Below are 25,465 nucleotides of genomic sequence, written 5' to 3'. Positions count from 1 at the left end.
AACCTACTTTTGTTCCAAAAAATCGTTACTCTCTTAAAAACTAGCAGGTGCTATACCCAAAGGTTCGATTTCTGTAAATGCTGTAATTTTCAATTACATGAATGTTAAACTATAGGCCTAAATCACACTTTTGTCAAACTAGTGATAGTGTAGACAGAGCTTAATTTGTGTTCAAAGGCAATGTTTGTTGCTGAATTTATTGTTATAATAATATCTTGTCTTGTATTACTTTTTTTTTGTATTTATTTGTAGTCCTCTTTTGAAATCTTACCCACGACGCATGTGCAGAAATAAACTGCTAGCCGTGGTAAGAAAAACACACTACGCTTGATATGTTACCAAATACCTATAGATTAGATACAATGCCAAGCTAATATTCATATTATACATTCCACCTAAATATAGGAACATGTAATAAACAAGATTACCAGGTATTAAATGCATTGTTAATGCCATCCGGTGTTGACAATATCACTAAGAAAATATCGATCTCATTTGTTCAGTTCAACCATGGAGGTATAAAATTAGTTTTTATAATTTTATACCTCCATGGTCCAACTGACTCCAGTGATGTCGTGTACGCGGTGACGGTACAATTTCGGACGGACATATCATAAGGCATAACTTTTCAACATATTTAGTTTCAGTCTTTTCTTTCATGATTGTAACATTCTTATCATTTCTGTCGCAACTAATTAATAATTATTAATTCAAATAGGAGTAGACTTAGTATCCCTGCAGCTATATAAGACCTACCTATATATTGTATTTCACACATAACTCAAGACCTATTATGTGAGGCCCACTCATGAGGTTAAAGTTTGTTTCTTTTAGTAACTATCAAATTGTTGTGTCAATTTGAATTAAGATTAGTGACTGGAACCAGAGAAATGCAGACAATACGCAACTCAATGTCGCAATGCGAATAGCGTACCTAATTAATTAGACAATAGGCTAAATCCAGTATAAGTTTCTGGGGGACACGTCAATCACGTAAAAGTGAGCCTACTATTTATACATTTATTTAAAAGCTTGGCATTTCTACTTGTTACTTGTCCCAGTAAAATTAATCGTCATTGTTGTGTTGTGATAATTATAACCGAAAATATCGTTATTGCAAAACGATTCCATAGGCTGGGTGATCTCCAAACGTCAACTCGTCGTATGTCGCGTTTACGTTTTGTGTCCAAAAGTAGTTGTTCAGTATTCCTGGCAAAGTTAAATGTACTGTGTACATTATGAGTGACTATGGCATAGTAAAGCTTGGTTCCCACTAGGACGTAACGCAATGATGTCGAACTGTCATTGGTCAACTCTTAGTGGAAAACAAATTTAAAATGACAAATATTCAATAATGAAATCGAGTAAATTCGGTTGGTTGATAACCTTTTTCTTCCACTTAAAAAATCAACAAGTTATAACACAAACTAAAGCAATATAATTATTGGTTCCTGCTACAGTATAGACAAGGGGAACAACGCAGGTAATTTCACCAATCACAAAACGAAATGTCATCAAGTTCGGATGGCCCGTCGCTGGTGATTGGATAGATTTGCGTTGCGTAACCGTAAAAACATTCTTGTGTTGCGTAAGTGGGAACCAAACGTTACAGCTGCGTTTCCATTGAATATAAACACATTTTCACATACAAAAAACAGTGACACGTCTCTATATTTGTTTCATTAAAATTTTATTGTATTTTTGCATTAATTTTTTTTATTTTTTTATAATCCATATTTAACAGTACCTGTATATAAAATAATCTTAAATAACATGCTGTACACAACAACTTGTATAAGTACGTAAGACTTTGACTTCACTTTAAGAATTCAGTCTTGTGTTTGTAAATACTTAACTTTGACCTTTGGCCTTTTAATTACAAACAATTACATTTCAATTACAAATTTTGAGTTGTGATAAGTTACATCTTTCGCTTCCTGCGGTTACATATTTATTTCACAGAACAAATTTACTATAGTTGTAATAACACATTCTATCAATGTTTACAGACAAACATTGTGAACGTCCTTTACTGTACCTAAAGCTTGGTTCCCAATAGGACGCAATCACGTAGGCGCAAGTGAGTTGACCAATCACAAATGACAGTTAGAATGATCCATCGCTTGTGATTGGTCAAATTACTTAAGGTGCGCTTACGTTATTGCGTTGCGGGAACCAAGCTTAAATCATTAATTTGTTTACGTTTGCTCTTTTATTGCACATTCTGTCAATATGGACGGATATACGAAGGGTTCTAAAGCCACACCGGCTATTATGACACCTACTTCATATTAAAGTCCACATTGACTTCCTATTGGTCAATCAGGGTCCATATTGGCCTTCTATTGGTCAATTAGGTTCCATATTGGCCTCCTATTGGTCAATCATGATAACAATTCCCTCCCTGAATGTTAATTCTATAGAGTTCAGTTCCATACAATTTTTACGTACCTATGCATTTCGGTCCCTTTTAAAACAACCGAAACCCCAAAGCTCTATAAATATTCAAATCACTTTAATCACTATTATTTACGAAACTGAGACTTGTATGACGTATAAATGATAAAATGTTCATTAAAACTTCCCGAGGTCCCAGCAGGTAAATGTCCACAATAAACACACTTTAATAGCACCTACATCGTATCTCCAATGAGTCGTTTATGTACAAAAAAATGATATCTCCAGGCGGCTGTCCCTTGTGAGCTACCAAGCAAAGCCCAGGACAGGAAGCCTAATGAACGTGGTTTCCTATTGCAAATTAAGTTTGTAGTGAAAGAAGTAACAACCAGTTGGCGAGTTTACTGATAAAGAAGGTTAATTAGCAGTACCTAACAATGTCTTCCTCATTTTCTGGTAGTCGATAAGCAGGTAGAGAGATCTTGCGAACTCTTATAGCAGGCTTTGGAGTTACTTTCTTTTCCTCATTATCTAGCACATCTTCACTAAATCGTACTGTCCGTGGTGAGCTCGAACGTCCGGTGTGACGTATGTGTGTGTATTTTGTTGGAAAGACATCGTTATTGTTCAGTAAGACTCCTGGTGGAGAGGTCGGAGATTTGACTGGAGAGGTCGAAAACATTGCTGGAGAGGTCGAAAACATTGCTGCTGGAGAGGTCGGAGACATTACTGGTGGTGATGATGATAGAGATGACGGCGATGCTGGCGAAGACGGTGGAGAAGAAGATATTCTAGATTCGTGTAAACTTTCGAGCAACCGTTCATTTGCCGAGTTCAAAGCTTTTATTTCTCTCTCCTGTTCTTTTATTCTTCTGTTTTGTTCTTTTATTTTCCTATCTCTTTCATTCAGTTGATTAACAATACAACTTCTTTCTCGTTTCAATGTTGCTTCAAAGTGGATAAGTTCAGCGCAGATATGATTCAACTGTGTGTCTTTTTCTTGCAGTTGTTTTTCTAAAGTGTTCTCTTTGTCTTGAAGTTGCAGCTTCCAGCCTGCAATCAGCTGTTTTGTTTTGCTCGATTGCATTTCAAGCCGTTTTGTTAAATCTTCCACTTGATCGTTCCTCTGCCTCAGTTTATACTCGAGGTGTTTTATCTCCCTTTGTAGCTGTAAAGAGAATGAAAAATTAACACAGCGTTAGAAATAAATACTCGTATATAAATTATGCATTGAATCGTAATGGTTCCCAAGATACACAGTTAATGTGCTCACTGGGCCATAGCGGTGGTCGTGTGCTTGATAAACTATTAATTCTTCATGATATAACCCTTAACACAGAAACAATTATATGATGTTTTTTCATAAATTATTTCTTTCAGAATTTTAGTTTCAAAAGGAAAGTCAAAGGATTATTATTATTGAACAATTATATTTTATTATGAATGACCACAAAAGACCGAAGAATAGCACATTATCTTGCTCTTATTGTCTCAAATCATTTCATGACGTAAAAGTCTTTATCAATGTTTCCTATTTTGTTTTCACTTCTGTAACTTATTCTTCTTATTCTTATTTACATTTGTATATACATTATTTTGATTTAAACAATTATTTGTTTTATCGAAACTATTTTCATGCTTGCTTGATCGTATTATTATATTTATATAAAACTAGCTCACGTTTTACTATTGGTTATGAACATAATTATTATTATATTAATATATTGTATAACTTAACTCCTTATACTTCTATTACGCTTCTAATTACTAAATTCAATAGCTCCGCCCAGCGTCTCATTGCATTGTTAAGCTCCTCCCCCTCGAACAAATCCCTCCTTCTATTAACCAATACTCCTCCACTATTGTACACCAATCATGGCGATAGTATAAATGACAACCATGTCAACCCAACAAAAACTGAACAACAAAAATGTTGATAACAACACGTATTTGTTGATTGACAGTTAACCCCAGAATGTCAGAATCATGTATTAATGTGTAAAAGAAAAATCAACATTAATGATTGATACGTTGTCAATCAATTGTTATGTAACAATACTTGTAAATGTGTTTACTTAAAACACAATCGTTTTCTAAGTACTGGCATTAACTTCGTTATAAGAGTTTCAATTATAAAGTTACAAACTTGAATCACAAAAAGTAAAATCCCCATTGACATAATATAGAATGAACAATAGATTTTTTAGGGAAAGTTTCACAGAAGAACTTTTCACAAAAATGTTAACGAATTGTTATAAGAGTGTTAAATGCTAAGTATTTATGTTACACACTTTAAACACGAAGAAAGCAAATTTCCCATTAACACAGATATATGAGCTATTATTTTTTAGGGAAAGTTTTAGACAAGAACCTTTCACTTGTTAAGGAACAGTGTACTTTGTGAAACTGGCAATTGTTATTCCGTTTTTATTTTTATAGTTCCTGTAGTACTGAAACTGGTGCAGCAATCATTGTCGTAATATAACGTAACCAATTTTCAAGTAGGCCTACCATAAAACCATGGAGGAAATATACAGATATATATCTGTATATTTCCTCCATGATAAAACTGACCTTTATCTATGTAAACAAGGATACAATTATTGCATGCAAATAATAATGATATCCAACACAAGGTTAAAAGTCTTCAACGTTTGCATTATTAACGTGTTTTCGTGTTTTCGTCCAATTAATTCCCATGGTCAGTTAAGGTCCCGGACTTATCACATAATGGTATTAATTAGGACAAATCTTACGTTATTAAATACAGTTCAATCAAAGAAACAATCAGAGCAAAACAAATATCGTCCATTAAATTAGTGAGTTTTTTTGTACTTTTTAAAAATAAAATATCACCACCCACTCACGTAACACGTTAAGCATCGACCATGGAGGTAAACAAACCTTCATGCATCGATTCCCTTCCCCCTCTCCCAATAATGAACGAAAGTATGTAAATAAATAAATAATAATCTTACCAGGGCTACGTGGTTTTCCTTCTCAACTACAGCGTGGTTTCGCGTTAAAAGATTAATAAGTACCATATTGACTATGAACGTCAGACAACAAGCATAAGAAATAACACAACCTGTTGCTAGTGTAGACTAAACTGATTTAACAAGTTTGAGGCTATAGTTTCCCCTTTTATAACACAAACTTCAAGACGGTTTCCTGCCAGCAATTTTCAATAGGTGTTCACCGCGCGGCGGTAAACGGTTAACTAAATCTTCCGATGATATTTTGTGTTGTTTACTTGTGTTGCGTGTTCCGTAATCCCCCGCGGTGTTGAATACATCCTTTGTGTTATCACCGCGCTTCAGCAAACACACGGTACATACGGGTATACAAGCTATATTATTATGACAGGTGAACGTGTGACTCCAGGTGGTTTAACCTCCCCTCCAAACCCTACCACCTGGTACGACAGACCCCTTTAGCCTTTATTTTTGCTGGGAACCAAGGATAATTAACCTGTAGCTTTTGTAAACGATACTGACCGAATACACGATTTTGTTACTAGAGCGTGGGATAAACGACATGTAGTATAATTAATATATACACATTACCAAACTAACAATATTTGATTAAGTTTAACCCTCATTACGAACCAACTGAAACATATGCTTTGAAAGTAATAACAATAAAAGATCTTACGATATTGCATTAACAATAATACATTTACTAAAGAAATCACGTCTAAAAATAAAATTACTAAATTTAGTATTATTGCTAAAGGGGGTCGGCAAATTTTCAAACAAATTTTGTTAATGTTGTGCTTAAAATGTATTTTTATAATATGTGTAAATACATGAAATGTGGGCATGTTGTTATTAACTAAAATTGTATTTAAAAATAGATTTGTGTGAGTGTCGCAGACGACGTGTCCGTGGTTTTAAACGTTCCCAATGCGCGACATTTACATTTGGCGCCGATAACATTTATCTCGGCAGACTGCGCATTCAAAAAGGTAAACAATGTCCCGCCCAGAACAATTAACTATCTCCTCTTTATCTTCATATTTAAAAGGACATTTATCTTGTGTACAAATCTAATTTGAAAGCAATTTTGTATGTAGTGTATTTTGATCGATATGATAAATAGATTCGGTCTATGTAAATTGTAATTACGATGTAAATAAATTGTCGCATTAAAGATATAGGCCTATTGTCCCCCTGAAAAAATAATTATTTTAATTTTTTTTATAGAATATTTCATTTTAATGTCGCATAATATTTACCGACGGCGTATTCACTTTGACCAATAATTAGATCGAAAAAAAAAATTATTTACTTGAAAAAACTGTAATTTAAACCAAACAATTGGCTGCCAACCAATGGTTGAATTTAACCATTTATTTTGTAATTTTGTAAGTGAAAAAAAATAATTGATTAACTTTATTAAGGCTACAAAATAACCTATTCAAAGTCTGATTTAATTAATCTTCATTTTTCATGTTTTTGGGGGACAATATGTCTTTAAGCTATCGATTCTCGGCACTGTACCTATAATGGGTGATGCTGTCACATGTGATACATATATGGTAGTGTATTACAGGATTTGCCTATAATACTGTATAGATAATGTATACTTTACTATAATAATATCTATGGTTATCTACTCTACACCGAATTGTCTTTTAATTAAATAAATGTAGAGTCATCAAATAAATAAATGAACAAATAAATGAACATATTGTTATGATTAATAATCAGTGGCCCGGGGACCTGGATGTGACCAACCTGATTCCCATGAATCGCTAATAATCATTTTAACACTGAATACATTTAATTGATGAATCTGACCTACTTAATCTGAAGGAAACTATTAATTGGGAAACGACAATTCGCCCATTCATTTTTTTTATTTTCAATTATTTTAAACTATTTTTAGGATGGCTCTAAAAGTTACTCCATGCTAAAAAGTAAAAGTAAAATTTTCGTTCAAGGGTTGCTTGTTAAGTTAGTTTCATATTTATTAAGTAGGGTGTGTTTTTTTATGATCCATTGTATTTACAATGTGGGCGATTGGTTAATTTCCGATTGTAGGCATTTATATCGCGTGCAAACAATTTTCGCGAGGCAAATTATTGCCGCGAGGCAAATTATTGCTTAAAAGAAGAATATGTAGGCCTGTTTACTATTATAGAGCGAGAAAATTTGTTATGAAAATTTAGCATGCCAACCGTGTTTATTTACCCCGGGATTTACCCACACTTCAAATATGTGTGGGTGTTTTTTTTTTGCATAATTTTTACATTTAGCATAAAAATTGTCATTTTTGTTACCTCAAGTGTGGTAGACCTTATCCATTAGTTCTTTACACTGCTATTTCAGTAGGCCTATTATTTCCCCATGGCAAGAATAAGACTATTTTCATACAGTAACTAGAGTAGATCTACATTGTATTATCTTGTCGAGTTCCTGTGTATGCTTTGATAACATTTATTACTGCAGTAATACAGGAAATATGATACAGATTACGCTTTGATAACATTTATTACTGCAGTAATACAGGAAATATGATACAGATTACATAATTATTAAAACATGTTCGACCTATTTCCTTATCAATTTACACTTTTATATTTGTCTAATTATGAGCTACATTTTGTATATGATTTAATTCATTTTAAACCTATTTATAAATGTTTATACAAGCTCTTATCTCACTGATGTAATCTAATTTTAAACGATTCCTCACATCATGAAAAAACACGTAAAAAGATGTAGCCATGCACCACGCCCATTTATAAAAAAAAATATTTGCACCATTATGCACCACGCCCATTAAAAAACATATGTTGCTGCCCCCATGATAATACACCTATCTGGATGTGATATAAAACCACAAAACGAGCAATACAATTTACCAATCTACAATATTGGTCTGACATGAACGTGACCCCTGAGTTCAACTTACTGCCAAGGTCATTTACTCAGCTCTAATTGGTTAAAAGGTAAGAAAGTACGGAAAGAAGTTTTGGAGTTAGGGATCCGTGTTCAATCACCGAATCTCGATAAAATGTATAAAGGATTTATTTAAAACACGCCTTTGTTTATTTATTGTTAGGATTGTAATAGAATAATTCAAGAACAATGTGTTATTATATTATATATCAATTTTAAGGAGCTGTATACTTTTCTATTGTTACTCTGTGTCTGTTTTTTTTTATTCCAATGTATTAGGCCTAAAGAAAGATTGAAAATTTAAAAAAAAATAAAAAAATTAAGGAGCTGTCTTACAATTCCAATTGGCGTTCCATACGAACCATTGGTATCCCAAATACGATTTACCCTATAGAGGTAGGCTTGTGAGTTTCGTATACGAAATTATTTTGCTTTTATTCTGCGTAAGACTGAAGTATATTTTAATTATTCCTATTTCGTGTTGATCCTCGGGATACTCTAACAGACATGGGAATTTCATTTTAACAAATGATACAGATTTAATGGTGTATAGCTTCATTGTGTATTTATCATTGTACCATTATATAGAACAACACGCGACGGAATGCTGAAATCCATTTGTGTTCTTTTAACAATAATAATTTTCGCACAATCCCCTTTTAAGTTATCGCTCTGATCACTAATATCATGTCAAAATGATTAGTGTGCGTTCCGCGTGGTTAGCTAAGCGCCTACCGGAGCCATGCATTCGGTACCGGTCTGAGCTAAATTTGTATTGTTAATAATAAGTATAATGCAGAATACAATTGACGGATCAAGTACCATTATCGAATTGTGTCAGACAAGAGTTGTGTGGGTCTAATTTGATTTGAATATTCTGTTTGTTATACAATAGTGTCTGTAGTTTATAATGTTATCTGATGCTATTTACGATCAGATAGCCTAGACTTTACATTATTAGATTAATTAAGACCTGATAGTTGTGTTGGAAAGTAGGACCGCATTGGTACATTTTGTAAAATAGGTATTCGCATTTGACTTAATCATCGTCTGAACAATAGTGACTCGCTTATTTTCATCGTTAATAGGGAGGTTTCGCAATCTTACGAAAACGAATACGTGTGCGTGACGTATCCGTTTTCGTTATCGTATTCGTAAGATTGTGAAACCTCTCTAATGATAATTAAATTCGTATATAATTATAGTGTAGTCCCAGCAAAGAGTGAAATTACACTCTTCCCTTGTAGTCCTGTGTTCATGATGGTGGGGACGAAAGTTGACAGTTCAACGTTTTCCAATTTCTTGCCATGTGAATCTGACTGTCTGAACCACCGCACTGTGGCGTAACGGCTTTGAGCGCTCACTGGCTAAACCCAGGTGCCCCGGAGCTTATGGGGACCCTGAGCAGTACCCAGAGGGAACAGGCATTAAAATATGTAAAAAATTGCTAAAAACACCCGAGGCCTCCAGTGTTGGAGAGCCAGTTAGAACTCCTAAACCAGGGACTGGACTTGTCTTTTGGACTAAGTATGTCTCTGCACTTAAATGTATTTCGAGTATGGAAAGTTCTTATAATTCTAATTTAATATAAAATGACGTACAACATTGTCTGGAGATGGGCGGGGGTTCAAATCAACACGGTACCGGCGCCTTCAATGTAAAGGTACCGATTAATACGGTATGATGTTTCGTATTAAGGTACCACCCGCACCTGTACTAAACCGGTGCCAATCCCATAGGCCCAAATTAAGAGTGTATTCATGACTTCTGCCCACGTTCGTCCTGGAAAAAAAAAACACGCGTACCGGTGTCCCTTTATAGTCGGTAGACTTAAAAAACATTTGCCTACCTGCTCACGTGACTTCATTGTTCCGCTATTGTTGTTATTGTTCTCTGTCGGTGATGCCGATTCCGACGATATATTATTGATGAACGTCATTTGGTTTATTTGGCAATAACTCATCTGAATTGTGAACAGATCTAGAGTAAATGAAAACAAAAACGGGAGATTTTGACTTACTTTGGTCAGAATATAGTCGGCTGGTACATGAACCTGAGCGCCACAACAGATTCTTTTGGTGAAGACGTCAGCTGTACCGGTGGTGCGTAGCGTATGATGTACAGTACATAAATGGAACTCATTATCTTGATCTTAATCTATTTTCCATGATTAATGTAATGAAAAGACATACGACGGATGTTCTTTGCAACTTTAATGAAACAATAAACCTGCAACATGGTCCTATTATGGGCCTAATAAATTTAGGCTATATCACACATACGTACGTACCTCATGAAATGTATCCAAACACTGTATCTAGCAGGAGGAGCAGGTGTCAAAGCGGCCTAAACGAGTTAGCAGGACATTTACGGCACAACACATGGAACGTGTCTTTGATAATGGACCAAGTTAAAATGAATGAACGGTGGACAATCAATAACAAGTTTGTCCTCGCATTTACGAACCATTAAACAACGTTGAATTATCGACAAGGACGTAGAGAATTATGCCGAAAAAACAACCGATATCTCAAGCTTCTAAACCGGTTATATTTTAATATCCAGTTCATTTAAAATTAGGTTATGTCGTAATAACAGCCATGCAGCCACTTCGATAAATTAGTGTCACTCGTAAAAACCGTTCTCCTGTTTGGCGGATTTGATATTTATTTTTTGCAACAATATATATTTCCACTATTGCCAACTTACCCCATTAGGCGATGTTGTACGAGATGGCATGTCGTTGACATTCCAGTAATTCGTAACCCTTATATTGAGTCGCATTAAAAGTGGAATATATTACCTAGTTTTACGTCAAACTGTATTACATCTGGGACTGCAATATGTCTCTGATTTATATTGAGGAGTTAGACCTATACGCTATAATATATGACGAGGGTAGCCATGTGATTTTCAGCCCTCTGCATCCCGGTATCCGCAGCGCCCCTGGCTGTTTTAGCAATCCCAGTGTAACCGAAGCACCCCTGCCTGTTTCAGCAACCCCAGTCTAGCCGCAGCGCCCCTGGCTGTTTTATCATTTCAGACAGCTCCCCTGGCTGTTTTAGCAATCCCAGTGTGGCCGAAGCACCCTGCCTGTTTCAGCAATCCCAATCTAGCCGCAGCGCCCCTGGCTGTTTTATCATTTCAGACAGCTCCCCTGGCTGTTTTAGCAATCCCAGTGTGGCCGAAGCACCCTGCCTGTTTCAGCAATCCCAATCTAGCCGCAGCGCCCATGGCTGTTTCATCAGCTCAAACAGCTCCCCCTGGCTGTTTTAGCAATCCCAGTGTAGCCGAAGCACCCCTGCCTGCTTCAGCAACCCCAGTCTAGCCGCAGCGCCCTTGGCTGTCCTATCCTATTATTTTTAAAACCATATTGTATTTTAGACCGACCCTTTTCAGGAATGGGTCCAATTTTTAACATTTTTATTGTATCGATAACAACCAAACAACTAGACGCAATTCTTCTTTACTGTTTTTATTATGCAGGCAAAAAGCATTGGAGGTGGCGTATTAATCGTGACCACCGCCTATTAACACACCCCTGGGGGTAAACCATGTGTATATATTGTACTGATTACAGCTGCCATTACACCATTACGCAATTTTACGGACAAAAAAATTATTTACATTATTTTAATTAATAGCTAACAGATATCCTTGAGTATTCACTCACCTTGTCTGATTCATTTCAGGTATTAGAGCCTCCAATTCTTATTTGAGAGTGTTCAACCTTCGTTATAATGCCACATAAGTGACAATTTACAGCAGAGCAAACTTGAGATAACACGTAGGCCTACCTATCTGATTAATGAACTTGAAAGACAGTCCCGTCGTCCAATACTAGAAAACAAAAACACAATAACACAATATCGTTGTTATTCTGAACACTTTGGGATTTTTTCAATTTGTACACGATACTATGACGTCATAGACGTTTAAATCCCTATTGTGCGGTAAAAGGTTATATCAATCGCATGTTTAAATATTTGGTTCAGATTTAACCAACGTACTATTCTATTTAAAAAAAACAACCTCATTGACATGTCACTGAGAGGCACTTCAATTTTGACGGACCCACTTTAGACCCACTTAGATACGTGTTTGTTATCTCATCTATTAAAGTATATTCCAGGTAGATAAGTTGAATAAATATTGAAATTACAGAACGATTTAGTAAAAAGTGTTTTCTTCTTGACAAAGAACAGAGGAGTGATTTAGACACAAAGGAAATTGTTGATGCGTACGAATTCCAGGATTACTATTAAAAAAGTAAACATTTAACAACTCTTACAATATCAAGAAGATAACGTTGTCTAAATTAGTTCAATTGGGGAAATTACAGTTTAATGGTCAAGGAGGAGAAGGGGTGCAGACGGCCCTAGTTAGAGCGATAATACAGATAAGTTGTCTACCTATTTGCCATTAAGTTATTGCTTAATTTAAAAAAAGAAAAAAAACCGTTGACAATCCTGATGTTGTGGATGGATTCTGATGGATTCCCCCTCCCCCCCCCCCCCCACCTTCCCAAAAAACCAACAGAAAATAGAAACTGAGCCGGGATAATGGAAGAAAAAGGTTCCATAGTTCAATATCCAACAACAACATTTGCGACTGCGTCCGGGTGGTAGTCTGGAAAACAGTACCATAATTCAAAATGTACGCCTACTCCAATAATTCTAAATACCAGTTTTTCCAAATAATTTATTTCAAAATTGTGATAACCTTGAAGACAAGGGGGTGCTTATATAAAACATTTTTAGAGTATATTACCATCGTCGATATATCACTCACTATTTCACTAGTTTTATTGGGTTTTTAACTTGTTTGTGTGTTAAATAGTGTCAGATTTTCGAAGTTTTGACGTTGATTTATGTGTACTTCCTCCCTTGGCTTTTCCTTCAGCTACTGTTCATTAGTTTTGACGGAAGGGCGGTGATGCCCAATGACAACGAGAGAAATGCAAAGTACAACATTCGTGTAAACAGCGGGTTCTGTACTGCCACCTTTGTTGACAGCTAGTCGTTGTACCTAATTTACGACGACACAATTAAGGAAGGGGTGTGTTTATATACGTATTTTGTAGGCTAATTAGTAACCTACAGTAGGCTACTCCAATTAGATAATAATAATAAATTCTTATTTCGGGAACTCTATTATAATATGATGTACGGTTAGATGTAGGCCTAATTTAGGAGGGACATTTGAAAGGGATTGTTTTTCTTCATAGGAAAGTTTTCGATTTCATTTGCATATTACCAGTCTACGTATCTTTAACTTATTTTTTTTTCTATAGCTTGGTTCCCACTAGAACGTAACGCAAGGACGTAAACGCAACGCAAGCGTTTTAACCAATGACAAACAAAGTTATAGACAGTTAGCAATCACAAGCGAATAAGCTATCGCTTGTGATTGGTCAATTCACTTGCGTTGCGTTACGTCCTTGCGTCGCTAGTGGGAACCACGCTTAATGAGTATCAATAACGCATAGAGGGCGACGTTTAACTTATGTAATTAAGACAAAACAAGCGGTTTTTTTTTTTGGGGGGGGGGGGGGGGATAATACTATATATAAATGTGCTAATTGAATTACTAGACTGCCTTATATGTTTATAACATGATTTTTGGAGTTCAGAAATTCACTCGACAGTCTCGTATTTCAAAAGCATTATGATAAATCATTGAACATTTCATAAATATTAATTTATTGCTTTCTGTGTTAGTTGATTTGCTAATAATAAATCGTCCAATAGAACCGTGCATAAGATCACGCTAACATCCAGCTCAGAAGGAGAACAACAAAATGTGATGTGCCCATATATGGACACGATGACATCATACCACTACAATATTTGAGCATATCGTTACCATATTTGACCACATCACAAATTTGTTGTCAAACTAGTTTGATAGTGTAGACAGAGCTTCAGATTCATCTATACTAGGAAGGGGATTTAATACAATAGGCCTATTCAGGAATGGTTCCATATGGTTCATTATTTTTGTTCTTTTTTTCTACGTAAGTGAACAACTTTATCAAAACTGCAAAATGACATATTCAAATTTTGGTTTAATCTAAATTTTTCATGTTTTGGAGGACAATACATCATCAAAAATAAAATTATACATGGGATTTTTTTGCAAAAAATGACCAAAATAATTACACAATCTCTTCTGCCACAAGAAGAAAATATTAAAGTTTCATTTATTATTTGGCACAAACATTCCAGGAAACTTACCATGGCCTATAAGAAGTTCAACATTATAAAACCAAAACATACAAATTACACATAGTTTTAAATCTTTATTGATTATCACTGTTGGATAAATGCTTTTACAGCAAAATTCAATTCATTTTTCAAACATTTGGAAAAACATTATTTCTTTTAAAAGTAATAAAATTATGAAAATAATGATCATACATTTCTCATATTAACATGTTATTTAAAACAAAAAAATATATAAATTTTAATATTAAAAACAGTGCATAGATATACCAACTATAGCATTCATTTTGTTGCTTAAAATTTCTACCAATAGAAATATCAATTATTTAATTTTTATACGTACTACGTTTTCTTTATTTAATGAAATTTGTTTCACTACGTGTGTATCGGTGATCGAGGTCGATATGGAGAGGATGCTAGAGATGTGTCACCAAAGACGTTAGAATACGAGCTCTTTAGAAACTGCACATAGTTTTGCATGCTGCGGTTAGTACTGTGTGACTGCTCTAGGCGATCTTTTAGATCGTGTAACCTAGAGTTGAACTTGCGTTCTCCCTGAAAAAGACAAAAACATGTTGGATACAAAGAGCATTTATAAAGTTCTCTATTATGTTTTAAGACCATACAACTATTGAAACAGGTGTATTCTTAAGCTCTGTCTACACTATCAAACTTTATGTGACAAAAAATGCGATGTGCTCATATCTGGACATGATGTCATATCACTACCATATTTGGGAACATCACCCTTTTTTTTGTCAAACTAGTTTGATAGTGTAGACAGAGCTTTAGAATTTAGTTGAATTTATTAAAAGTTTGAGATGCACAAAGTGTATACATTTAGATCACTTCAAAGAACCAATTGTATGTAGGGAATCACTTCAGTGTACTGGTTCATCTCAGCCCCTGCTGTGGACAGACGAATGCCGTTTGGTGCCAGCTGTATAAAACAAAGTAACACTTAGGGAAAATTAGGGAAAATTATCTAAAAGAATGAACATAAAGCATTATTTATTAACCTCTTCCTTTCCTCGTCGCAGTTGAACAGCTTCCGTTTTACTTCGGCTCAACTGAGACTCGAGTTCCAGGATCCTTGCATGCCAGTTACGCTCACGTGCGATAGACTTCTCGCGAGACTCTTCCTCTATTCGACGGTTATCTGCGATAGATTGTTCTAGTTGTCTTGTGAGGCTAGCTAGCTCTCTGTTTTTATCTTCAACTTCAAGCTGAAAAGAAATGCACTTTGTAATGTGTTGGATACAATTCCTGATTTTATTATTTAGCTCTGTCTACATTATCAAATTTTATGTCACAAATGTGATGTGCCCCATATATGGACATGATGATGTCATATCACTACCATATTTGAGCATATCACTACCATATTGGGCATATCACACTTTTTTTGGCAAACTAGTTTGATAGTGTAGACAGAGCTTAAGGATGGATCCAGGGAGTTTTAGCTATATATGACATTTTGAACATTTTTACTATTAATTATATAGGTGCAACTATTATTGCCGTTCATGTTCTTGGACCCGCCCCCTGATTTATGGCTGGACAGACAATTATCTTACCTGATTCTGACGAAGCGTTTCTTCTCTCTTACTCAGTAGACCATGCATATCCCGATTCTCTACTTCAAATTCATGAGATTTTCTAATAACGAAAACAAATAAGCATTTTGAAAAGCAATTATTTTTATTCCATTTACACAAACGACCCTCGAGTTACATATCACAATTAGTGCCCACAACCCATTATCTTCTCATTGGCCGACATGACTAAAGCTCTGTCTATATTATACAACCTTATGTGACAAAAAATGTGATCTGCCCATATATGAACATGATGATGTCATATCACTACCACATTTAAGCATATAACTACCATATATTGGGCACATCACAATTTCTTGTCACATGATGTTTTATAGTATAGACAGAGCTTTATCTACAGAATAAAAAACACTGCGATCTTCACACAATGTAAACACATTTAGTTGTTACCTTTCTAGAGGTTCAATTTGCGATCTCAATGTACGGCATTCATCCTGAGCTTGGTGCCACTTGTCCCGCATAGCTTCCAACTGTTCCCTCTGCTGGTCCATCTATCATAAAATTTAATACATGTATAGCATAGGGTAGGTAATTATTATACAGGCTGGTCGTGTGTGCGTTTTCTTAATGTACTAATATAGACAATAGTTTCAATTATTAACTATATATGTGTTTATCAACTCAACTATATTTTGGAATCAAATGATGTGAATGTAAACGTTTCTTAAACCACAATAGAAAGCCTTTTTTCCAAAAGACTGTTACATTTAGCATGTTCCCTCCAGAATTTTTTGTTCTTTTTCTGTTTAACAGTCAGCATGAATAATGAATTAACCAAATTCATGCTCGGTGTAATTAAAGCATGCTAAACGCTCACGATATTTTTCTCAGGACTCTGGACCGAATCCGGTGTGATGTTAAAGTAGTTTAAAAGGACATTTCGGGACAAAATGTCAACCTCAAATAGAGGTGTCGCCTGAATTGGAAGGAATTCTAGTTTAGTTTAATCTACTGCGCAGAAAGTGAAATCATTTTTTGTTGGTAGTATGGGTAGTATACCTTTAGAGTAATGTCATTGATTAGTTGGGTTTGTTCCGAGGATCGTTTTTCCTGTGCAGTCAGTCGCTCCGTTGCTGCTAGCAGACGTTGTTCTGACGATCGCAACATTTCTGGCAGGGGCTGAAGGTCATCCAGTTGCTGTTCAAGACGTGACCGAACCTGAAAGTTAAAATAAACAAAAGTTACTAAAAATAATATTTTATAGAACCAGGGACAAGTCCAGGACCCAATAAAATGTTCCCTAAATAGAGGTTGGCTGTTATTATGTTATATATTTCTCCTTGTTTATTTCACAGGAAAGTGTCCCCTTAACAGGTGCTAGCCATAGTGTTACATATTGCCTCTTATTCATGTTAAAGTGTCCCCTTGATAGGAGTGTGCCCTGAATACAGGTGTCCCAAAGGAGGGGCTGTACTGTATAGGATTTGGTAAAACCTATATATGTTGACAGCTCTTATGATCTTCCGTAGTTTTGCTTTTTACCAATCATTTGTAACATGCCACCTGATAACATATTATTGTGTAGACAGGGCACAAACTCCTAACCCTGGTAGAGTAAATTGAAACATGCAAAATAAAAAGAGGTTTTACATTTGTAACGCTAAGAACAATTGAAACATAATCCCAGATACCATTAAAGTGTCACCCAACGTTAAACATGCAGAAACATATAAAAACAAAAAAATACATGGAACAGAACATAAAAAAGTTAAAAACATCGTACACATTACAATTGGAAGAAAAATTAAAATTCTGCAAATAAGAAAGTAATCTACTTTTAAACCTCTTAATTTTTCTGTTAATATCTTGTTTTCTGGCAATAAAGTACACTATCAAACTTAATGTGACAAAAAATGTGATTTGCCCAGATAAGTCATCACTACCATATTTGGGCATATCACTACCATATTTGGGCACATCACACATTTGTTGTCAAACTAGTTTGATAGTGTAGACAGATCTTAAGAAAATTAAATACAAAATAGAAAATAAAACATGCTTTGTTCACATTGAACACATTACAGAAGTGATGTGGATGCATGCACGTAAAGATACCAGTCTACTTACTTTAGAAAACCACTTTTCACAATTATTAGGAACATTCTACGTTTATGTAAAATACAAAAATGTATTGATAAAAAGATAGAAAATGTATCAGAACCATAGCCAGCATAAAATGTTCACCACCCACCCCAATTCCCCAGCACAAATCGTCATATTTTATATTAATAATTTTATTTAAAGCATCTTTGTATGGTATGTTTTTAACCTCTTGCTACGGCCTTGTGTATTACTCATTTCATATGTTTTTTTTTTTTAAATAAAAACACAGGAAACTAGTAACACAGTACCAGTGTAAAATTGAAAGTTTACCAAGTAAGGAAGACAAAACAGCACCCAAATATATAGATTTAGAAAGCATGACGCACCCTTTCTATTTCAGAATGACTCTCATCCAGGATGCGCGACTTTTCTCTTTCTTCTCTTTCAAGCCGTAAATTAGCGTCGGCAGCCTCTCTTTGCGACTTGGACATCTGAAAGGAATAAATACAAAAGGAAATCTAAATAAGAAAGTATATTTTGTTTGAAGCCTCACACATCTGGCTTTAAAGAACCTAGTGTATCCTTTGGCGGAGTAGGGGATTACCTCGGTGTACTGGTCCAACTCAGCCCTTGCTGGACAGATGAATGTGCTGTTTGTTGGCAGCTGTCCGACACTCTTTGTGCCGGAGAAGAATAATGTTATGCATGTTGTCTACTATTTAGGCTGCAGGTCATTCCAGGTCATTTACTTTACTATAAATCATTCTTTGTTATCTATATTCTATTTATAAATATGTACAATTTATGTCAAAATTACAATTATCATTCTCTTCTCTCATGTTCATAAATGTAAAAATGATGAAGTAGTTATGGAGATTTTTTCATCAATACATCGAACATCTGCACTTACCCGAGTCTTTTGATCAGACATTAGTGACTCATATTGACCTACGGTTGATTTTAATTGGTCAATTTCTGAATTTGAAAACTTAAGCTTGTCTTCAATCGTTGCCAAAGTTACCTGCCAAAACACCAAATAAATATAAAGCCTCGATTACGATTTAATGGAAATGGATTGGACATGTGTTATGAATAGAGGATAACTGCCATTGTATGACAGCTTTAACATGGTGTCCTGAAGGGAGGAGAAAAGTTGGACGTCCAAAAACAACGTGAAAACGGACAGTAGAAAAAGAGAGAACAGAGTTGGGATGGAAATCATGGAACCTAGCCAATCCTGTGGCCAGGGACCGGATGCGTTGGCAGAGGAATCTTGCAGCCTTATGGGCTAAAGAGTCCGAAGAGGATAGGTCAGGTGATTACGATTATATAAATGATGGTACAGGCAGTAGATAGCGCTGCTATGCTGTTTGGTTTTCCTATTTGATGTAGTATTAATAAATTCTAAAGATTTAATTACTGTAGTTTTAAAGTTAAATATATAAATGCAAATATGTATTATGTATGTGAAAAGAATTCTCAAGTTTGTATAGATTACTTTGAGTCTTTCATTATCAAGTTTAAGACTGGTCACTTCAGCAGTTTTGCTAGCAATCTGTAAACTCATGTTGTCATGCGTAGACCGACCAGCTACTTCCGTCTCTCGCAGAGATCCTTGAAGACCTTCTACACGTCTGTAAAGATCAAAACAAAATAACATTTGATAATCCCAACAAAAACATATTATTGGCTAAAGCTCTGTCTACACTATCAAACTAGTTTGACAAAAATATAGTAGTGATGTGCCTAAATATGGTAGTGATATGACATCATCATGTTAATATATGGGCACATCATTCATCATTTTTGTCACGTAAAGTTTGATTGTGTATATAGCGCTTCAGCCAATGAGCCTTTTGTGATAGCCCTGTTTATGAATACTTGGCACCTAGAACTCTTTCACACAGTCACAGTACTTATTAGTAGTAATTGTTACCAAGATCTTATTTCACTTACTGGGAAAGTATTTAGTTAAATACTCTTTTTTGATAACCAACACTTACTGGGAAAGTAGTTCATTTTCATGAACAATCTGCAGCTTTTCACGTTCAAATTTCGATGCTTTTGCCTTCCACTGTTCTATCACGGCCACGCTGTCTGCAATCTGAGCCTCTCGTTCAAGAACCTGAGAATTTAATTGGTCAACAGCATCCTCACTTCTGCTAGCTCTTTGTTTCTGAATTCTGAAGAGAGAGATGGAAAAACGGTGAGACATATTAGAGTAAAGCTCTGTCTACACTATCAAACTTTATGTGAAAAAAAAATGTGATGTTCCCTTGTTGATGTCATATCACTAAGATATTTGGAGCACAACATCACACTTTTTTGTCAAACAAGTTTGATAGTGTAGACAGAGCATAACTCTAATCTTTAAAGCAAAAATACTATTTATGTAATTTAATTAACCAAGCACTACTTTGTACCTTGTGGCTTTCTTCAGAGCTTCCTTATCTGCAATAGCCTTCTCTTTCGCGCCACTAAGAAGTCCCTGCAGATGCTCCACCTCAATCTTCTCCTGTTCTAGCTGGTTCTCTATGTTCCTGATCTGCACTGCCATCCGGTTGCAATCTGCTTCTCTCTTGCGCAGCTGGTTCTGCAGATGGGCTCTGGTGGATTCCAGAGAGGACTGGAGATCCTGCATCGTGTTGGTTTGTCCCTTTTCTGCAGCCAGCATCGCTTTCAAAGATTCCACCTCGTGTTCCTTGTCCAAGATCGACAGACGCAGCTTCTGGTTCGTGGCATCGGATTCGGTGAGTTTCTTCAGCAGAACGTCCCTTTGTACGTCCACCTGCTCTCGAGAAGCCTGTTGATAAAATAGTAAATTGCATTTATAAGCTCTGGGCTCTCTATTCCAAAATTAAATATATTGAGGACTATTGCATCCCACCCATCATCTAGTTCTGTTTACACTGGATCCGCCACTGTTATAATTACATTATAAAGATAGTCCTATGTAAGGTACAGTATAATTATCATTACAACTTGCTTATTCGATCCCTCGGGCAATAAAACAGTGGTAACCATATTTACTAGGGCCTCTATAATTACATAAAATTCGCCTTTTAAAAAATGTATTTTTCCGAATTTTGTAGCAGTTAATGTGTAACATATAAGCACAAAATTTTATTAACTAGGAAAGGAATACAATTAAAAATAATTAACTTTAAATCAAGCTTAAATAAATATGCTGTAGAATGTCCATAAAGGAATGAATTACTTCGTTTCGATGATGATCTCTAAGCATCTTTCGCAATACTCTGTTAGTATTTTCAAAATCATTCAGCTTATCAAGGAGGAGATCTCGCTGTTTTGTCAAAATCTTTCCATCGTGGGAAGACATTCGTTTTTCCTTCAAATAAAAAAGAAAGAAAAAATGTTACTAAACTTCAACGCATCGAGACATATCTGATATGGAAGAAAGTATCTATAAAGAAATTTGTTATATAATGAAAAAAAAAAGTCATTTTAAAAAAATTTCAAAAAAATGTAATGTGCCCATATATAGACATGATGATGTCCTATCACTACCATATTTGGCCATATCACTACATTATTTGGGTACATCACATTTTTTTTTGTCAAACTAGTTTAGATAGTGTGGACAGAGCTTAAGAAACAGTACCTCTTTGAGCCTGTGAACAGTCCTACGTAGCTCATTCATTTGCTTAACGGCCGCCCCAGCATCCATCTCAACCTCTACTAGCTGCTTCATCAAACGATCACGCTCTGATCGACTAACATTATGCTCTGTCCTGTGTTGCAAAATGTGAAATATTTTGTCAACCATTCATTTTGAACAGTATAATTTTCAATCAAAGACGGGAACCCCTTAAGCTCTGTCTACACTATCAAACTTTATGTGACAACAAACGGTGACGTGCCCATATATGGACATGATGATGTCATATCACTACCATATTTGGGCACACTGTCTAATTTGATAGACAGAGCTTAACAGGTTACATCATCCACTTATCACCCCAGCCCTGTACATTAAATAAGTAATTAACCCTTCCTTACCTTGATAGGTTGATCTCATCTTCCATTCTCTCCATCGTTTCCTGCAGTGTCTTACTCTGCCGCTCTGTTGTATGCAGCTCTTGCTTGTAATCCAGTATCTCTTCCTCTTGGTCCTCCAGCAGTTTCTTCGACAGCAACAACTCTTCTCTTGCTCGAGATGCTTCACGTTTTGTTTTCTGCAGTTCACGCTAGAAACAACAATATTAAGTGAATATCTAATGTTATTTTGACAGCATCAATTCTTTCCTAAATTTCTTCATGCTTTTCCCGACAGAAATTGAATAACCAAGCCAGAAAAAAATACTGGACTTACAATTATGACCTGTAATGTACCACACACTATACAGATATGTTGGAACCATTTAAAATAAGTACCGTATATGCATCTTGCCTTGCAAAAGTTGAACTAATACAATACCAATATACCTTGCCTTGATGAAAACAAGATCATCTAATCAAATTAATTATCTCAGATGACTGAATCAATTCAAACCTAATAATTCAATTGTAAATAATCAATTTAAGCCTAATTGACTATTACTGTATTGTCTTATACCACATTTAAAAAGTGAATACGTAATTAACAGAGATATCTGTTACGGTTCATTGACTACACTACTACTGTTTAACTATACCCTTTGCTACAGTATTACATAATCAATATTCATTCGAATTTATTATTACTCAATATTTATAACAACATCATTATATTCATTTAGAATTTTAAATTTAAGTCTTTTTTTAAGGACAGCAGTTTTAAAACAAAAATAGAAAGTTAACAAAATTATCAATTGAATACTGAAGCTCAATTAAGTTTGATAGTGTAGACATAGCTTACAGCTTCTGAAGTTTCTCAAAACTTAATTTTAGGTCAAACATTTTTTAATTCTATTTTTACCATTAAATACACATTCTTAATACCAGACTTTTCAGAAAACCACCAGACATGTTAGCTCATCAGCGCAAGGGTGTACCTCTATGGCGTTAGACCATGCTATATCTCGACAATAGTATGATAATTTTGGAAGGCTATTGAAATTATTACTTAGTCCCTAGTTTGGAAATATATCTACTGAAAGGGTGAATGGCGGAAAGATGTTGATGAGTTTCTTTGAACATTACCTCCGTTTTCATCTGGCCAACCTCTGACATTAAACTGTCAATTTTTTTCTCGTACAGCCTGTATTTATCCTCCTCTACCTCAGAGTCTAGATCTTCAACACGTAGGGTTGAGTACACCGTATCTTGCTCCGGTGCTCCTAACTCCAGTCGATGGCTGGAACTCTACAAAAATAAAGAATCAAATACATTATTAAAAAATTAAATCATTTTTCGTTTCTTAAGTTTTCTAATATTTTTTAGTAGTGTTTTTTATTTAGTAGTGTTTTTTATTTAGTAATGATTACTTACCTCCCATGCCAATGGTTTGGCTTTGGTACTTCGCCCAGGAGCTGGCACCCATGGTCCCCGAGATGAAGATGGGCGTACATTCCCTGATGAATAACGTCCTAGCTGTGATTTGGTAGATTTTAGTCGATCCTGTATACAAAATTGAGTAAAAATTAACTTGTATGTTTTGTAAAAATTTCTTTTCCATTTCAACTCATGCCAGCAGTCAAGACAAGGTTGAAATTGTTGGGAAAAGTAGAAAGTATAAGAAATCGCGATACCACAAATTTAACAAAATACATATATTTTTTTGCAGCAGTCATGAGAAATGGTATCTTGTATTGATGCAAGAGACTATCATTTATTATACTAATTACTATAGCTATCTTTTACTTTTGATTGAATAATCAATCTTTTATGTTCAACTAGAGATAGACCTTCTCAATGTGGTTATGAATATAAAAAGTCTATAAATACTTCAACGGCTGATGCTGTAGAGGACTTCTTTCCCGTCTTTTTGACATGAACATGTACGGGTGTGGCCTTGTCTACGTGAACATGTAGCGGAGGTGATGCATTCCTTGTTGTGCCACGCTCAATTGTCATCTTAACTGCAGAAAAAAAGTAATTGAAATGACATTACCATTTTTTGAAATTATAAATGGCTCCCCTAGCCTCTAGCTAGGCCCTAGGCCTAGAGAGATCCTGCCTTTAAAAAAAAATTATTATTATATTATGATAGTCAAGGTTATTCAAGGTAATATTAATAAGCTAGGCCTATGCCCATGCTAGATTAGGAATAAGGAAGGAATAAACAGTGCCTCTATTATGTTGGCTTGCCTCAGCAGCCTCATTTATTGCTTAGGCCTAGGCCTAGGCCTCTCTCATTTCCAAACGCAGGTCCACCACAACCCAGCCAGTCGACATTGATTGATTGGCCCGGTACTCATCTTTTATATATAGGCCTAGAGCAATAACACATGCATACATAGGTGGTTTAGACAATGTCAGTCCTTTTAATAAATTAAAATATCATATTTTATAATTATCTAAAAATGAAAAAAATATGCTATGTCGATGTACTTACGAGGCACTTTTGGCCAACTTATTGGAAACTTTTTCGATCGGCAAACCCTTCGCGATTTGTGTTGTCAGCTTTTTGTTTACGTTTTTTAAACGTGACGCGGAATTAAGCGTTTTCATTGGACGTTAGATATCACAGAGACCAATAAAATGTTGCAGTTGTGTATGGAGCGCCATTTTGGACATTTTTATTAGTTACCATCTTTTTTATTAAACTTTTTGTCTAAAAACATATGTTTTTGAAAATTTCTTTAATTAAGCGCTATTTACATAGCGCTTTACACTTTACGTTGTGGTTGTGGTTTACTCTCTTCTTCTTTATTTTAATAATATATTTAATCTGACCAGGAAAGGATAATTTGTACTGCCCCCGCCGGTGAGCCCTGCCTCTTGTTAAATTCAAGGTAATCAAAGATTGTTCATTTAATAATTTAAATTTGGTTTCCTAATTAGTTTTGCTTATGTATGTCATTCTTTCTGTTGCAAAGAACGTTTTTATTTTTAAAAATAATTAAGATAATGATATTAATTGTAAATAATTTTCATATGTTGTCCTCCTTTATTTATTTAGATCTCCCTGCATTTACTTGGACTTATTGATTAATTATAAACTTTAATTATCGGAAATTGAAAATGTTAATAAGAAAATGATTGAAGATTATTCACAAAATATGCGGAATATTGGAATAAGAAAACAAACCTAACTTTGTTAGGATGCAAAAACCCTTTAGGAACCATTTCTTTGTCTTCTTTGGCTTACCATACAGTCAGTCAACAAACTTTT

The 25,465-nt window shown here is 35.1% G+C and overlaps 2 protein-coding genes across 4 annotated transcripts; both read right to left on the bottom strand.

Annotated features, from left to right (window-relative positions):
• Window positions 1-1,698: 1,698 nt before the first annotated feature.
• LOC140047171 (uncharacterized) lies at window positions 1,699-10,687 on the bottom strand. 2 transcript variants are annotated; one of them, XM_072092028.1, is made up of 3 exons: window positions 10,594-10,687; window positions 10,153-10,283; window positions 1,699-3,565 (listed from the first exon to the last, which is right to left on the bottom strand). In XM_072092028.1, the coding sequence occupies exons 2-3, from the start codon at window positions 10,264-10,266 to the stop codon at window positions 2,819-2,821; spliced, it is 861 nt and encodes a 286-aa protein (XP_071948129.1). In that variant the 5' UTR covers window positions 10,267-10,283; window positions 10,594-10,687; the 3' UTR covers window positions 1,699-2,818. The 2 variants fall into 2 exon arrangements, with proteins under 2 accessions (XP_071948129.1, XP_071948130.1); XM_072092029.1 differs by lacking the exons at window positions 10,153-10,283; window positions 10,594-10,687 and adding an exon at window positions 5,376-5,598.
• Window positions 10,688-14,638: 3,951 nt separating this feature from the next.
• LOC140047166 (outer dense fiber protein 2-like) lies at window positions 14,639-24,828 on the bottom strand. Of its 2 annotated transcripts, XM_072092020.1 has the most exons (18): window positions 24,686-24,828; window positions 24,076-24,209; window positions 23,620-23,748; window positions 23,332-23,493; window positions 22,210-22,397; window positions 21,812-21,941; window positions 21,407-21,538; window positions 20,613-20,992; window positions 20,193-20,372; window positions 19,688-19,823; window positions 19,100-19,210; window positions 18,576-18,680; window positions 18,214-18,249; window positions 17,146-17,304; window positions 16,537-16,637; window positions 16,105-16,186; window positions 15,547-15,753; window positions 14,639-15,082 (listed from the first exon to the last, which is right to left on the bottom strand). In XM_072092020.1, the coding sequence occupies exons 2-18, from the start codon at window positions 24,202-24,204 to the stop codon at window positions 14,903-14,905; spliced, it is 2,547 nt and encodes an 848-aa protein (XP_071948121.1). In that variant the 5' UTR covers window positions 24,205-24,209; window positions 24,686-24,828; the 3' UTR covers window positions 14,639-14,902. The 2 variants fall into 2 exon arrangements, with proteins under 2 accessions (XP_071948121.1, XP_071948122.1); XM_072092021.1 differs by lacking the exon at window positions 18,214-18,249 and having other exon boundaries at window positions 14,641-15,082; window positions 24,686-24,826.
• Between the last annotated feature and the right edge of the window lie 637 nt (window positions 24,829-25,465).

Source organism: Antedon mediterranea, chromosome 4 (assembly GCF_964355755.1).
Source record: "Antedon mediterranea chromosome 4, ecAntMedi1.1, whole genome shotgun sequence".
Taxonomy (NCBI): domain Eukaryota; kingdom Metazoa; phylum Echinodermata; class Crinoidea; order Comatulida; family Antedonidae; genus Antedon; species Antedon mediterranea.
This window is presented reverse-complemented; position numbering and strand designations above follow the sequence as displayed.